This window comes from Ischnura elegans, chromosome 1 (assembly GCF_921293095.1).
Source record: "Ischnura elegans chromosome 1, ioIscEleg1.1, whole genome shotgun sequence".
Classification (NCBI taxonomy): domain Eukaryota; kingdom Metazoa; phylum Arthropoda; class Insecta; order Odonata; family Coenagrionidae; genus Ischnura; species Ischnura elegans.
The window spans coordinates 20,009,931-20,027,020 of NC_060246.1; the positions used below are offsets into that span (position 1 = coordinate 20,009,931).

At 39.2% G+C, this 17,090-nt stretch overlaps 1 protein-coding gene across 4 annotated transcripts in view; it reads left to right on the forward strand.

Moving 5' to 3' along the window:
• Window positions 1-16,382, forward strand: part of LOC124156552 (inactive histone-lysine N-methyltransferase 2E) — a 44,680-nt gene extending 28,298 nt beyond the window's left edge. For 3 of the 4 annotated variants that reach the window (XM_046531180.1, XM_046531162.1, XM_046531172.1), the window contains exons 12-17: window positions 503-789; window positions 2,879-3,621; window positions 4,972-5,615; window positions 8,323-8,515; window positions 12,323-12,481; window positions 14,464-16,382. In XM_046531180.1, the coding sequence (XP_046387136.1) occupies window positions 503-789; window positions 2,879-3,621; window positions 4,972-5,615; window positions 8,323-8,515; window positions 12,323-12,481; window positions 14,464-15,137 (2,700 nt within the window). In that variant the 3' untranslated portion in view covers window positions 15,138-16,382. Of the gene's footprint in view, window positions 1-502; window positions 790-2,878; window positions 3,622-4,971; window positions 5,616-8,322; window positions 8,516-8,595; window positions 8,719-12,322; window positions 12,482-14,463 lie in introns of those variants that run through there. The other variant, XM_046531188.1, reaches the window with a different exon arrangement.
• The last annotated feature ends 708 nt before the right edge of the window (window positions 16,383-17,090 follow it).

Below are 17,090 nucleotides of genomic sequence, written 5' to 3' on the forward strand. Positions count from 1 at the left end.
TTTTATTCATCCATCATCACTATATTTCTTTAATCATTTGTAAAGAAAAATTTTTGTCTTCAGAAGTTACATGCAGCATATTATGGACAAATTAGCTAGTAATACCTCATAATATGTGTGGAGGTTGACAAGTATGGATTACTATTGAATAGGGAAGGACCAATACCAGAAATAACCCATGGGTGAGATTCAGTTTGAATCTTTGGTTTTCCGTTTCATGGGTTCTTGACTTTAGGAATGCAACTTTTACCAGTGCAAGAAAGAACTTTTACCATAATAATGTGAGGGAAACCAAACAAATTTCTTTGTTTAAAGTCATTCTATTCTGGTAATTGATTTATTGAAACAGAATGGAAATTCCTCTTCAATGTGACATGATACCTTGATTTTTCTGGATTGATTCAAGCATCTTCACTTACCACTTTATTATTTAGTGGTGAAACTGCTAATGCACAGCCTGCTTTAACTTTCAAGATGTTCATAAGTCAACTCTGTTCTTCAGACTAGGGAGGAGCGCAAAATGGAAGCAATAATGAAAGCATTTGAACGCCTTGAAAAGGCTGAGCAGAGGCGGCAGGAAGTGCTTGCCAGGCAGGCTCAACGGAAAGAGCAGGACGTGGTGGCTGATGGGAGTAGTCGTAGTGTGAGGAAAGAGGAGGATGCCGTAGCAGCAGCAGTGGCGGCAGCAGCTGCAGCCGTGGCGTCAAAGAGGGCAGTGGAAGATGATGAGGAGGAGGACGAGAAAGCAGATGGGCTTGAGATGAGGTCTGAGAGGCCCAGGAGGAAGGGGTGAGTGACTGACAGCATTTGCTTGCTCTAGCCTCTCCATTATGTGCTTTGGAAGGAAATGGTCTTTACAAAAACGTATTCAAATTCCCAAAAAAAAACGTAAAATACTTTAAAGTTATGTATTGATATTAGATATCGGTAATATGTCCTAGGTTTAAATTCATCATACGTTCTCTGCATTTAAATACCCCGCAAGCTGCCTGAATGGACGTGTGGAAGGATGGATGTTTGGACACCAGCTGTTAACGAATAAAAAGGAAGTGCTCTGGCCGAGTTCTGCCTAGCAATTATTAAAGTCCTATATTGTTCACGGGGAAAACAAATTCCTTTAAGCTATCCATTGGGTAAAATATGTCTTAATTTATCATTTTTGTCGGACGTAGAAATATAAAATGCTATTTATACATGCAGCAGTTTTTGAAGAATCGTGGGACTTTCCTGTGTATTTTATTAAGTTCACAGATAGTCTTCCTGTGCTGGATCCCATATGCTGGCTGTATATTCAGGGTGTTGCTGTACAAGTGCAAAATAGCACCTTCTACTTTCTCCTCCACCTTTTACTTTTTCATCCAAAAATCTTCCCTCAGCACGCTTGTCACATCCTTGCTTCCATAGGGTTGTGTTACAAATATTACTGATAAGTGTTCCCCATCATAGGATCCAATTTATTGTAGCTCCCAGATACTTCATTTCATCTGTTGCCTTTATGTTGACACTATCCTCAACATATACATGGGGATAGTTGGACGACTTAACCTTTTTGTGCTGGACGTGGGGTGGAGCTGACGGGCATTTTCAAACGCATAGCACCTGATGTCAGGTATAGCTGTCGTGGAGTTTTTAATGGAAACAAGCGGATGTTGGCTCTGGTCGACACAAGGGAAGGGATGTGACCCTGGCCTGACCCTCCCACTCATTTATAGCCATCCTCACCACAGGAATCTGTAGCGAAGTGATTATATTTTCAATATTTTTTCAATGACATATTTTATTGTATTCTGCAATGTTTTTATACTTTGAAATGAATTCTTCAATTTTTTTCTGTGCGTTAGCAATTTTTCAATGAAATTTTAGTATTAAAAATAACGGACTTCCAGACTTCTATCCTTATTACCTTGTATGTACTAACTTTGTTGTTATTAACGCTAGAAACCTGTTTAAAAATCTGCAATGCTTAAAAAATGTTAATAAATCTTTTAGAAGAGTAAATTATTGAAAATCAACTACAATGTGTGGATGAAAAAACACTGGTAAGGCATTAAGTTGACTGTGGATTTGTGCTATGATAGTGTGAGAGGATCTTGACTACTGGCTGGGGTAAGGGACGGGCACCTTATTGAGTAAGGTACCAAATCTGAGGGATGAAAATACCCAGGCAACACATCCCCAAAAAAGAGCTCCGTACAGAGAGGTTTCAAATATTCTTATGCTACTCGAGGCACAAAAAGGTTTTCCTACTGTTGACGCTGGCAGGAAAGGTTCAGCAAGAGATGTAACACCGTACATTTGCTCAGTTTAAGTTCCAGTCCCCACTCTTGGCTCCGCACACGAAACACCCCTCCAACATACCTTTTTAGGTGGCTTGTGGGGTAATATGTAGATGGATTTTGGAAAAGTGAGGTAGAATCACCTCAAGTGACTGGCTTTATAATTGATATAGTAGAAAAGTGGAGGTTTCCCAAATTCTCTTACATAGTTTTTCCTATGTGTTTGGTCGGGACCAGGAGAAAGTTGGTAAATTTGTATCAATTTGTAAAGCAGAGACACACAAATGGGAGGTTCTACTTTACATCAAAGGGCAATTGCCTATATGTTATCATAGTGGAAGAAAAGGAATAAGTTTCCTGATTTGTGACTCAGGTTAATGGCTCAAGTGAAACTGACCCAAGTTTCTTGCCCTTAAGAGAAAATGTGAGTCAGTCAAGATGGTAATTGGCCCATCCAAATATTCAGCAATATCAATACTAATATTACGGCTATAAAGAGAGGATTATCCTGTTCAATTGTTTAATTGTGAATAGTTTTTTGTCTTAGTCTCATATCCAGTTTTCCAGCTCAAAAACTCATGCTGTTTTGATCATTCTTTCAGGAGAAAGGGTAGGGGGCGACTGTCTGCACCGCAACGTCGCAACTCACGCATTCAGTCTGGTGATGGGGAATCTGACTTGACATCAGCTGATGAGGGCCCAGCATTCCCCCCAGCCTCCTCGGCGACATCCTCGGAGCCACTCTCCTCCTCTTCCACCATTGCATCAATATCCACATCCGTGCCGTCCATTCCCCCACCCTGTCCATCACCCACCTCTCCCTTAACCTCATGGCCAGGCGAGAGTGCTTCAAGCCCCTCAACTAACCCCCAGGTGCCCATCTCTAGCCTTCCGTATGGATCCCAGTGTCCGATCAACAACATTGCATTTGCAGGACCTCTCACTCCTGGTTTCAAATTTCCAAAGACAAAGAAGGTGCTCATGAACGAGTGGCTCAACAAGGGACCATCGGAAAGTGTGCCAGCGAGTGGGGCATCTCTAGCCACTGCTCAGTCTTCTCTTCCCTCGGGGGGCAAAGGGGAAGTAGGCTCATTTTCCCACTCCCCCGTGGTTGGGTTGAGTCCCTCAGCATTGCTGCCTTTGTCTGCTGGCAGGGAGAGCTTGGCTTGTGCACTTGTGGCTGCAGCGATTGGGACTCCTCTTTCCAGTGTTTCTCCAGGATCTGTTGCCTCTGCAGATACGACCGGAGTTGGTTCTGCTAAGAAGAGGTGGCTTAGACAAGCGATTCGAGATGAGACTGACTCTCCTGCTGGGAACATTTGCTGCAGTCCTAACAGTCGAGCAGGTGAGAAATCCATATTATTTGCTTTTGTCAGCCTTGTCTCCAGTTGTGTTTGCATTGCTCTCTTCTCTCTGTAAATCTGGTTGAGAATTTATATTCTGATATGATAATTAAATAATTTATTCAGCTAAACTTGATCAAAGTCATGCTTATTAATCCATGCACTGTAGGTAATATCAGTCCTCCGATTTGAGCTAAAATTGTCATTATATGATGGTGAGGTGCAGCAGATATTCCAGTTTTGTTGAGTTTTACAATTTGATGAAGGTCTCATGTTACCTGAACACATACATTGTTAACCACTTTAAATGACATGGTTGTGTCTTTTTGTTGCTCGGGGACCCATCCATTGTGAGCTCTCTCCCATGTATTTTTCAGAAACTGTCCTTGCTGCATCCGATCCATCTCTTATCGGCTCCCTTTCAACTTTCCAATCCTTCATTTAGGACCTAACTTAGCTACAGTTTCATACAAAGTTAGACCTACAATTGTTAAGTCTTTAATTTCCAACAATCATTGAATGTATCATTGAGAAACTGAAATATTTTAATAGCCATTTTTGCATTGAATTTTATTATAGTTTAACCTCTTGTTTTGGTACCTTGATTTTATGTTGGCTGCCTTTTTTGCAAAATTGAGGCTCAAAACTCATTAGTTGCAAATATTGCCTCGATTTTCACTTACATATCTAAAATGTTACTATTTCCTACAAATTATAGCTATTTGTTTCTGTTTTGATATAATTTTGTCTATTTTCTTGTGGTATGAACAAAGCCTCACTTTTCAGTTTTCAAGAATTATAATGAAGTAATTTTAATAAATATCAAAATGTACCTTAGGGTACCTTTCGACAAAAAACTTGTAACCACAGTTATATTAATGAAATGGGAAGAACCATCAAAATCTGACTATGAGAACATAACCTCACTACTGTAAAAAAATTATATTTATGATACCTTGGTGAATATTTCTGTACCCCAGATATGCCATGATGATAGTGTAAGTTTTAAATAAAAAGTACCTCAGGAAATGAAGGCCTAATATGACCAGTCAAGCTAGGAGATCAATGCAGGCCAAATTAGGAGTGATATATCTTCAGTTAATAAACTCTACGAAGAAACAATGCATGAAAGTCTAGTGTATGAATGACTGAAAATGTTTTGTTAATAAATTTGTTAATGGTGAACTAATCAGTTGACAACCTACTCCATCTTAAACCTTGGTTTACAGTTCCGCACTCTCAGTGTAATTTACTATTGAGTGTGCCATTGATCGTATGTGGATTAATTCAATTGTATGCAATGGCTCAGTGTTATTTGTTCGTATTACATGGAGAATTTTGCATTATTCCAGGTTCTCCTCCATGCACAGCAGGTGATTATGTAACTCCCCTCAAGAAGCGTCGTTTAGCTCGTGAATCCATGTCCTCTGAGCAGTCATTCACACCCCCAACTACTCCCCTTGGGGGATGCGAAAATGACGGTGGCAACAACTCCAGTTCCCCTCCTCCCACCAGCAAAGCCATTGCCGTGAGTGAGAAGCCTGCACATGGTGATTCGGGGGGGGCACTGGACGAGGAGGAATATGAGGAAGAGGAGGAGGAGTATGAGGAGGAGTACGCGGAGGAATATGAGGGTGGGGAGGAGGATGAGGAGGAGGAAACGGTTGGGGCATCTTCCCCTCCCCCCCCAGTGCCCAGTGCCAGTGAGGAGGTGGTGAGCGGTGGGGGGGGCAAGGACGACTCGGAAGCGGCGCTTACCAGTGCTGTGAAGGTGGAGGAGGGAGGTGAGGAGGAGGAGGGGGATGAGGGAGATGGGGGAGGGAGGAGGAGACAGGGGGAGGAGAGATCCAGTGCAAACGGTGGCATCGGCGTGTGTTGCCCCAAGGGCAGCGACCAAGACTTTGTTGGAGGTTACAGGAAGAATGGGATTTCTCACAAGGAGATGGGGTTTCAAGATATGAAGGAATCAACGAGTCAACCTGCCACCAAAAGAAAGGTATGTCCAATGTCATATTATATCCTCTTGTCAATTTTGTTTGGAGGTGAGACTAAATTTTCCAGCTATACCTTATTGGATCTAGTGATTTCACTGAGAACAATGAAGACGCATAGTTTCACAAAAATTGTATTTATGTGTAAATATAATCCTTATTTTTCTATGTGGAATATATTTTGATAGGGTGAAATTTTCTCAAGTTTATTATGTATGCACACTTCATTTGCAATTCCTATCCTATTTTTTACTCTCTTCTCCAAGAATTTTTGTTGGTATATGATGCATTTTGTGTACATACTTAGTTTTGTCCCCTTTCATGAATGAAGAAGGTTAGATGGATGAAGAGGAGTTCTAAAGAATGAAGCAGTTCTAGATATGGTGGGCTAAGAGAGGAAGCTCTTAGTGGGCATGGGAGAGACAAGAGGTTTTGTCGAGTACTAAGGATGGAGATGATACTTTGAACGATGTTAGAGGGGAGGATGATAGGTAAACGGGAAATGGTGAGGAAGGAATTTTGGTTTATGGATGGGCGGACTTCATGTAATTTGTATGTTTGTAAGTGTCTATTCATTGTGTGGAGCAATGAAAATGGATAATAAAACACTGTCTATTCTTGTAGGAAAATATATTATCTTATCTGAAGTGTTCACTGAAACACCATGGATTTCAGCTCGAGGTAAAATTACTTGCAATAGTTCAAGTGATACCAATCTGAAATCCTGACTACTGATCATATCATGTATTTTAAGTATTTAACTTCCCCTGTTTGCTTGATGGTTTTGTGGTCTTAGATAGACGTACAGTAAATGTTGGTTATAGGGAATCCTATGGCAATATTATGTTCTTGAACTTTTAAGTTAGCAAGTTAGGTGTAGGCCCATGAGAAGAAGTGTAAACTGACTCAAATTGTCATCCCTGTGATAAAGGAGAGTGAGTTATCAAAGTTAAATGGATTGGGCGACTTAATAAGTTGGTAGACCTCGAACAAAATATATGGAACGAGTAAAGAGAGATGTGAAAGAGAAGAAATACGTAGGAGTGAAAAGATTAGCTGATAGGAGAACTGAGTGGAGAGCTGCGTCAAACCAATCCTAGGATTGTTGACTAGTGATGATGATGATGATGAATAAGTTGGTGCTTGGCCATTAAATACAGTAGACTCTCGTTATTACGAAGTTCATGGGACCGAAAAACCTGAGGTTCGTAATAACGAAGTCCCGAGACTGTGCTCGTAAGTTGATTAACCTATACAAGGCATCGAGGAGAGTGGTTATCCTGCAGAATGCAACACTGCATCACAGCCGCATGTTAAATCGTGATTGTGACGAACTGATCTAGCTTGAAACGTAGCCGAGGCCAAAAAAATTGATTTCCGCAGGAAGATGGAATGGGCGAAATGCTGAACAGTTCCTGACTTCACACCGGAATAAATGATACTTTGTTCAGATTATGCCCAAAGTGCAAGTTCATCTACGCCATGTCGTGTCGCATCAACTCCGAAGGTGCTAAATTTGAAATTTCGGGTGCACTTGAGTTTTTGAAATGTTCGTACCTCTAAAAGTTCATAAATCCAATGTGCTTTAGAAGAAGACCAACTGTACGTCTAATTTACGAGCGTTAATGAATGGGTCACCATAATTCCCCAGGAATAGAGCTTACTTCAATTGCACGCAATATCTTATAGTGTCTCCTACTGAAGAAAGAACCAAAATTGATGCTCTTGGGCACAGCACAAGAAGAGAACTTAAACGTAGATCAATGATGATGACGTAGCGTTGTGTATATCCAACTAAATGTCGTTGCTTTTTCCCGGAACTTCGTAATAAAGTTCATTTTGTAACCACCGGGACTGAGGTTCATAATTTCATAATAACGTTTCTTTTACTATAGATTGGATAGGCCTTTTTGCCTGGACCAATGATTTGCTTCATAATAATAAGAACTTAGTAATAACGTTGTTTGTATTAACGAGAGTCTACTGTAGTCAAACCAGTCAGTGAAAGCCTTTTACGCTGGTTGGATGGGGTGGGGCTGAGGCACCATGCAAAGTAGTGATGCCAAATTTTTTAAATGTCAGGTCACATTTTTGTGAGTAACCAAGATTTCGTCGCTATTATAGCTGTTGTAATTCCCTCTTCGTTGTTTGTAAAAGCAACTATGCGTTCTTTGGTCACCATAACATGGCTTCTTTATCTTTATGATATAGGTATGCATACTTCAGCTGATGGTTTAAGAGTAGGATTCAGGCTCAAATTGCTGATTATTTTGGCGTATACTTCCCTTATTTTACTATGTAATTGCATGTTGTTTGGTTATTTGTACACTATAGTCATTTTGTGAATTTCTTTTTACCCATTTTTCAACCCTGACATTGTAATAACTAGAGTGTGGATAAAGTCTCTCAAAAGTCTTGATGTAAATGCTCACAATTATAATTATCAAAATTAACATTGTTTATACCTCTATACGAGCATTAGTCAATGTAAATTAAAAATCTACACAATTACAAAAAGCCATTCCTCTCAACTTCCTATTGCCATCTCTGTGGAAATTAATACTTTGAAGATTTCATTTTGCTGAAATGCCCATTAATTAGCCTGCACATTTTTGTCTTGACCTCAGTGAATCAATTTTATATGATATACAATTTTACTTAATTGTTTTTGTTAAAAACTTGCTCTAATTTTTTATTTTTTCTTGTGTTTAGCTCTCTATTTCCGAGTACCGGAAACGTAAATTACGGGCCAGTGGAGATGAAAAACCAGATAGCATCAAGATTGAGAAAGAGGGAGCATCTCCTCCTTTGGCTCATTCTGGTGGTGAGGTTGACCACATCAGCATCAAGGAAGAAGGCAAACTAGCCTCATCAATACTTGAGGGACTGGAAAGTGACCGCAAAGGTGAGAATTTGTGCCGCTCCCTTTAATAGCCTGTGATTTTTCTGATCCAGACCATAGCTTATTTCCTGTATTTATTCAAGGAGTTTAACGCCATTGAAAGCAGAGTGATATCGTGCTTGTATATGTAGCCGCTAAGCAAGGCATCTGTGTGAAGTAAACATGCCCTCTCAGTCATTGCATGGTGCGCAAATGACCGTATGCCTGGATTGATTGTGTATGATACAGAAGAGGCGGCCGATTTGGAACCTCTCCTCAGGCCTTTCTCACTCCTTGTCTCTTTGGGTGCCACCGTTGGAGGGCACACATTTGTGCTTGTGTAAGACTCATTTTTTCTATGTTGATCAGAATGTAAACGAAGAGTGTTGCTCTTTATCATGAGCAGAACATACCCTGCTCAGTTGAAAGTTCCCATTTTTATCCATGTTATTATTGACTACCCTGCGAGGAATAAAATATCAGAATTATAAAAATTTTACTTTATCGTTTCGTTCTCGCTTTTATTGATATTTTGGCACAAGTTGTGTGAGAAGATAGCTTTTATTTTTGTTTAATTAATTTTAGTTAGTATTTAAATTTGACTCCCAACTTCACTGAGGAAGCTGTTACTTCGAGCATGCTGCATGATCCAGTCGTGCATGTGTGTCGGCCTGAGAGAGAGAGGTGCAATTGATGCGCTGTGGAGTGATGAGAAAAAAGGAATCTCTTCTAGGTTTTAGAGGATATCAATACAGTTGCTGTATTAAAACAATAAAGATGTAGTTTTTAAAGAGTGTGATCTAAAACTGTACTATGTTAAAGATTGTTTAATATGTAAACTTGGTTCCGTGTCTCATTAACATTCACTCAATGCTTTCAAATAAAATTAGCAAGCTGTCAACTAACATCTTCCATTTCAGAATACTTGGAGGTAGGATGTTTTTTGCACTTAACTTAGAAATTTAATCACTGTATTGCTAAAATTTAAGCATTTAACTTACCAACACATTTGTTAAATAGGGAGTGTTCCATGAAAGTACTAGGAAAAGTGTAATAAATTTTCCGTAAAGCAAAATGCAGGTATTTCAGGCCTTATCCCAGATCTACTAGTAGATTGCAATCAGAAGCTCAGTGCCCTGCAACTTATGGTTCTTAACCTGTGTATATGAATTACTGAGTTTAATTGTATTGATTGAATATCACCCAAAACTTTGAATTCATGGAAGTTTAAAATAATATTTGAATGCAGATTTTTTTTATCTACTGTGAAACCTACCTTGAGTGGCAACCAAATGGTTGAAGAAATATGGCTGCTTAAATAGATAAGTTTCGGGAATGAGTGGTAATAAAATGATCCATTGAACAATATCCCTCCTTAAATTGATACAGTGATTTGGTAAAAGTAAGTGTTAAAATACCATCGCCATGTGAGTGAATATAGCAGTATGGTTAAAAGCTCCACAGGGGCTGAGTTTTTGTATTTCAGTTTTCAGATAGCTCTTTATACTCTTGTTAGAAATTTGAGACTCTGGTAGTTGTTTGGGGATTAGCCAATGGCCGGAAAAATATGGCAGTAGTCAATTAAAGGAGATGGTCACGTAAAAGAGGTGGAGGTTGTATGGGGATTAGCCAATGGCCAGAAAAATATGACCGTCGTCAATCGAAGGAGATGGCATCTTAAAATAGGTGGAGGTATAATTGCTTGCATGGAGAATGGGTTTGGTTCCAGGGAGAAGTGGTCCTTCATGGCCTTTGAATGGAATTGGCCATTTGGTTTCAACTGATGCATGGAAAAATATACGGTCGCCGTAAACTCTTGGATCCTGCTTATAATGTCTTTAGTGCTGCCGCATGCATGGCCTCCAAATGGCCAAAACTTTTTATTTCCCATGGAGCTTCTACGCTGCAAATCCATCTTAGTTAATAAAATGAAAAAAAATAAATAAATTTCTACTTACCCTTTGCATATAATAAGGAATAGGCACTAAAGGTATCATAGATTGGAAACCAAGATCGATTTAACATATGTTGAGTATTTACATAGTAACTGAAGGTCGTTTTTCTGTTAAGAACTCTTGATGGCATCATTCATTATTGCTTAAGAATTTGTATGATCCTCACTAGACAAGAGTGATGAGGGAGGCCCAGTTGAGATGTTGAGAGGTGTGAGGATTCAAAATTGTGTATGCATGTGCACTTTGCAAGCATGTATACAGCAAGTTCAACCTTGATTTGGGAATTGACACCTTTCTGTCCTGTCTAATAAAAATACTCCAGTATTGTAAACTCGGGCACCTAGGATATCTGTGGGAACTGAATCCAATGAAGTTTTCTTATTCAGTGTCTCTTTGTGATTGTTTCCTTTTCAATAGTGGTTCATTTATCACTGCTGCCAACAAGTTGTGGTAAGGTGTCACATGTGTGCATACGTTTGAGGAACAGATGCACTCTCTTGATGCAAAGATTGGAGTAAAAAGTATAAAATTGTTGTGTGTGGGTCAATACGTAGCCTACCATGCATTTGAATAATGTATAAGCTACCCAGCCAACTGGTCAAGAAAGTTGTTATGTACTTAACGTATTTCTCCGAATATAGTCCCCCCCCTAATTTTGAGGCTTCAGTTTCGGGAAAAGTAAAAAAAAAAAGCGTTTGAATATAGTTCCCCCCTTTACTTTTACCACAAGCATTTTTGGAAAAAAGGAGGGACTATATTCAGACATATACGGTATATATAGGCCCTATTCACATGTTGAACGCAAATTATTGCAAAATTATAGCAAGAAATTCAAAGAAATTGGCGACCTTTGCAGCCATATATGTAAATAAATGTTCTTAAGAAAGCAGTCAAAGGAATGTGGTTTCTTGGGGCCATGAACAACTTGTCTTTTGTACTTTCAATAATTTGAAGCTCTCTTATCATATAAAAGAAAAGCAGTGTGTTTTTCCTGATGAATAGCAATAACTTCTTACGTCTCCAAGGAGGATTATCCTTTCCTTGTGCATTTGTAAAAGTGTTGGTCCTATAAGGTCAAGTAGCCCAATCAAATGAACTGTTTGTAATTCTCTCTAATATAGGAGTAAGAAATAATCCCACTTGCCCTTCTAAGGCTTTGCTTTACGTAGAGAAAGTCTGGCCAGTTGAGTTTTATCATATGCTAGAAAAAAACTACATTCAGGCTACAAAAATTACCGATTTTAAGTATCTTGTGTTTTGAGTACATTGATTAAAGTTAGTTCAGAATTAGTGCATTGGTTTCAGAGTGTGTATGTCTCCTATAGGCTTCATGATCTTTCGTTTCGATCTCTAAGTCCCATGGGAGGACAAGTCCAACATTTTAAGTATTGAGGACTCCATCACCCTATCTAGGAAATTGCCATTTTTGCTCAAATTGAAGAAATGGTAAACCCTTGAGTAGGTTTTATCCTTGATTGCTTATGGATTTTCACTATCACAGGATTAGTGACATAGATGGAACTTGTATGCCAAGTGATTTGCAACTGATTCTCAAGACCAAGGATTACAGTCATCTGTAAGTGGCTGGAAGGTGTTGCAAAATCAAAAGTCATAATTTTAGCTCATCTAGTCAATTGATATCGTATTTGTTGAAATTTTATTTGTCATTATCCATTAATGTGACTCCTTTTTTATCATTATTGATTGAAAAGAATTAAAACTTAATAAAAGGATGGATTGCCCCTTTTTTTCTATTTTTGCCGGTGAAACATTAAAAATTATCCTTACATATGTTGGCAATAAACTAGATTTATTGAATTTTGCCCAACTCTCAATCCCATTTTCATTTCTTTTTTTCTACTCTGTTTTTCATCAGGGTGTGATGAGAAATCTACAGAACTGTGCTACACAAGGTGGAACTCGGCTCCAACCTTGGTCGAAAGGCAACGTGAAAATCTCACAGAGCGGCTGAAACGGGAATTTGGACTGTGCGTAGGCGACGAAGAGGAGCAGGAGAGGCTGAGGAAGCACCTGGGTATGAACTCCTCTTCTTAGTGCTTATCTTCCTCCTCAGGGTTTGACTCATATCGTGGTAGAATACTATCTTTGGTAGGGCTTCTCTTAATTTCTTGTCTTATACACCCTTGGACCTGTCCCTTACTGATATTTCTTAGGGAGCAATTTTCTTGTTATTTTGGTGCTGCTGCTTGGGTCAATACTCATGAAAAATGTGTTCTTCTCCACCACAGGGGAGAAAAACTTCCTCATGACTATTGGCGGAGAGAAAAAGTTCAACAAGAACAATTAAGTACTTAAACTTTGTGAATAGATTATAGTGAGCTGGGATTTGTCCAAATGAGTTTTTCCTAGGAAATTATTCTTAAATCCAAAAGAAAAGTATAGATCACCGGTATCAATATTTCAGCCAGCTAAGTACTACGATTATATCTAAGTACTGAAATTTGTGAGCCTGAGTACATATCCAGAATAGAAAATTCCATGATTCACAGAATATCTCATTATTATCTCACACTTTGTCTATCTTCAATTTGAGCTATCATATTTGAGATTAATTTTTAACAAGGTTCATATGTAATTAGTTGATGCAGGTATGACTTTATGGAAAATATGTACTTAGCATAATGATAAGTAAAGAAAACTTTGTAATTCCACATAAATATTTAGGTACGACCTAGGTTTCAACATGGCACGTCATCATCTGGTGGACATTACATATTTATGTGGAATTACTAAGTTTTCTGTACTTTGCAATGGTCCATATGGGTCGAGGAAATAAGGGAGAAGTCAAGGAAATAAAAATAAGGAATGGAAGATAGGGAAATTAGATTATGGTCTGGAAAAACCTCCAGAGACAGCAAAAATCGTGGTTGAATGCACGGAGCAATGTTGCCTTCGAGCAGCAAGGTGGGTACTTTGTTGCTGTCCTGGCTGCACAGCTCAAGTTAATGCTGGCTTGGCTCTACTTGACATTACTTCTGGGATTGCTTTTTCTCGCTGACTAGGAATGACTTAATCACTGAACGTAATGTGTTACAATGGAAAGCCACATAATTTGTCATTAACTGCTGGGAGATAAGTGCAGGAGCACTAGATACTCTGAAGCTATTCGCTAGACTTAGTTTGTTTAAGCTATTAAGAACAGATATCTAGCGACACAAAGAATATCAAGAATTTCTAAGTTTGATAGATACAATAAAATAAGAGAGAGATTTTTACTATTGGATAAATATAAAAATTTGTGTCTCCCATGAGCATGAGAATTGCTCCTATGCACACCTTTTATTCTATTTTCTTTGTAAAGAGCTGGTGTCCTAACACCCCTGCCGCACACTTATTGAGGTGGCTTGCAGAGCAGTATGTTGAGGTACACCTTGCTGCATTTTTCCTTAAATCCTAATGTATGACTGCTTTGGCATTGAAATGAAGTCAGGGAAATTAATATAAATTGCTACTGGAAATCTGGGAAAAGTCAGTGAAATTGAAAATGGAAAGTTGGTAAGAAACCTGGTTAGTAAAAATATAAATAATTTAATGACACTTCACCAATTTTTAATGGCACTAGCTGAGGCTTTGCCTGGGCAATGAATGCAGGCAGTCTAACCCTAGCTCAGTATCATCAATAAAAATGTGACAGTTTACTAAGATCATTATTTTCATTGGGTAGGATCGGCTCAAAGTTATGCTTGCAACCATCAAGCTGTATCTGTATCCATAGCCACTCAATTGAAGCCAAAACTTTAGTCCCAGTTTTGGGAATAATGCTAAAAAGGGTGTTTTTTGGGTGTGGTACTTATTGGTTTGGGTTCCAAATAGTAGAGAATAATCCATTGGCTGAAGTGGACTCTTCTCCAAGGTGAGCTAGGTAAAAGTGGTGGTTTTTTTATCTCTGAACCATCTCCAGTGTAATTGAATTATATTCTATGAAGCTGTCATGTTTCCTTGTCTTACTGGTGGTGAAATGAAGTGCTAGACTGAGTTGAGGCATTTTTATTGCAGGGATTGCCGAAGTGGTGGACAAGGCCTTGGGCAAGGAGACCGGGGGAGAGGCTAAGCTGAGCTCTCGCATGCTTGTGGTCCATACTCTCGCTACGGCCCCTCCCCCTCCTCCACCCCCTCCAAATCCTCCCCACCTGCCTCCCCCGCCCCCTCCACAGACTCCCTCATCACCGCCCCCACCACCCACTGCACCATCCCTACTTGTTCCCGCCGTGATTGGCCGCCCTCCTATACCTCTCCTCAAGGCAGTCCCAGCCATAAACACCATTCCACCCCCAGTGGTTCCCCCTGCAGCTGCCTATGCCATCAATGGTGGTGTTGGAGGGCCAGTGGCCTCGTATGGCTACCCAGCAGCTGCTGCAGCGGCTGCTGCTCTGCCCCCAGTGTCCCTCCCACCTCCCCCTCCACCACCCCCCTTGCCGCCACCTGTGCAGTACCCTCCTCTGGTCCCTACGCTACCCTTTGTGCCCCCAGCCAATTCATCGATCCCTGCGATGGCAGGTAGACCATCGAGGGCACCCGGCCAGGCCACAGCCCATCCAGTAGCCTCACCCATCATGGCAGTGCCTAGTGTGGGATCGAACAATGCCACGGGGAATATAGTGGTGGCTCCGTCTGTTTGTACAACATCGAAAACATTCTTTGGGCAAGGGTTCTTGCCTTCCCGAACGTAGCACTTTCCTTCTTGCCCCTGAAGTTCTAACTCTTCACGCCCTTCAAATCTCTTTTCATCATTGTAAATAATCCAGTGAAAACATTTGACAGTTTTTAAGTGAGAAGCATATCCTCAGTCTTATTGTGCAAAGGAATATTGACTCATCGTTTCACAGTAATAAAGGTGAGATTTCTTTGAGTACATAAAGAAATTATGTAGGTTTAAGTTTGTTACGTGCCACAATATTGCAAATAAACTAGCCACAATTTACGTGGATTTTCAAGCCATGCAGTGAATAAATTTGAGACGAAGAAAGCAAGGGGAGTGAGGCTCAAAGGTGAGGTAAAAGAAGATAACTAGTTGCGTAGAAGAGACGAGAGTGAAAGCAATGAGAGAGGCATTGGCTGGAGGATGTGCGTGTGAGAGGACAGATACGTGTGTGTGTGATTATGTTGTGTGTGTCTGCCTGTCCTGTGAGTTAGTGTGTGTCTGCGTGTGTGAATTGAATGTTATGGGTTAGGAAGGACATGAGAGATTTTCAACAAAATAAAACCAGCAATTAAAGTTTTTGAGACTATTTAAATATGTACAGACTTCTTAAAGAATCGTAATTATGGAGTTAGGCCATAATTGCGCTTCTTTAAAGTTATATGTTTCCTCTTGTATGAAGACCTCTGAGACATTTTCCTCTTATAAAACCTGAATGAATGCAAAACATGGCACATCTAATTACTCATGCCTTTGTTAATAAGAGTATATTTGCATTTATTATAGATTATTATTTTTGTGTAACTTAACCTGTGATGTACATGATTGAACATAAGTTGTGAACATTGTTGGCTTTAATTTGAAATCTGAATTGTTCATTTTTGTCATGTTCAATATCCTCCAGTTTTTCTTCTTATTGCTGTGAACTTTCTGGTGCACTTCGGAGTACAAAATAATTTTATATATCTTGTACATAGAAGCTAGGCTGAACTTCTGGTGAATGTCAAATACCTTTATCTTGTTTTTATTTCAAAAATTGGTTCAAAGTGCATGTAGCATAACGTAATCTAATGGTGTACAGCTTCCTCAGTAAATACCAGCAGTTCATCCTAGTATTTTTTCACAATATCTCATAAAATTCCAGTTATTTGTTGTAAATATGTTAAATTCTTATTCTACTGCTGCTCTTAAAAGTGTAAAACTCATCTTTAGCAGAAATACAGTGAAAAAATTTGAGGCATAAAAATAGAATAAACAAGGCCCTTATCAAGGAAAATACTTGATTCATTCATTCTAATATAGAACAAATAATGACTGATGGTTAATATTTCTTTGTTAAAAATGAATGGCATGTGTGTTTAGTATTTATTCAGGGAAGTCTTTCTGCAGCCAATGTAACTGAGAAGTTCCTATGAAGTTAGTACAGCATCACTCTATTGGAATTTTAATGCTTCATAATTTCCCCAGAATGCTATCACTAACTTGTCAAACTTAGGAATTTGAATGCCATACAAGCTTGCTGAATATTAACTCTTACATATTTATAAATGGACAAAAGGGGAAATTTAGCTTCAGGGACATGCAGTTTAAAATGAACAAGGAAACAATGGTATCATAGAAGTAGAAGACTGCTGAAGCAGAAAATCAGAGGGTAGAAATGTGGCCAGTTAGGCATTGATTCTGTAAATCTTGCAAGATAACTAAAGAGTTTATAAATTTTGATTGAAAATTTAAAAACTTAGTGCAACTATTCTAAATCATATTACATTATAGATATCACCTCAGTTTCCCTAGATGGTTGCGTCCAAAAGATGACGGAATTTTTGTAAATTATGTTTTCAGAACATAAAAGGCACTGACTTAAGTGCTAAGTCATAACTGGTTTCAAAAATATTTTAAGGGATTCTAGTCTAGGCATAAAAATAGTATAAACTAGTAGATGTAATCTGAATGAAAAGCAATGTGCTGGCTCACTCATGCTTTT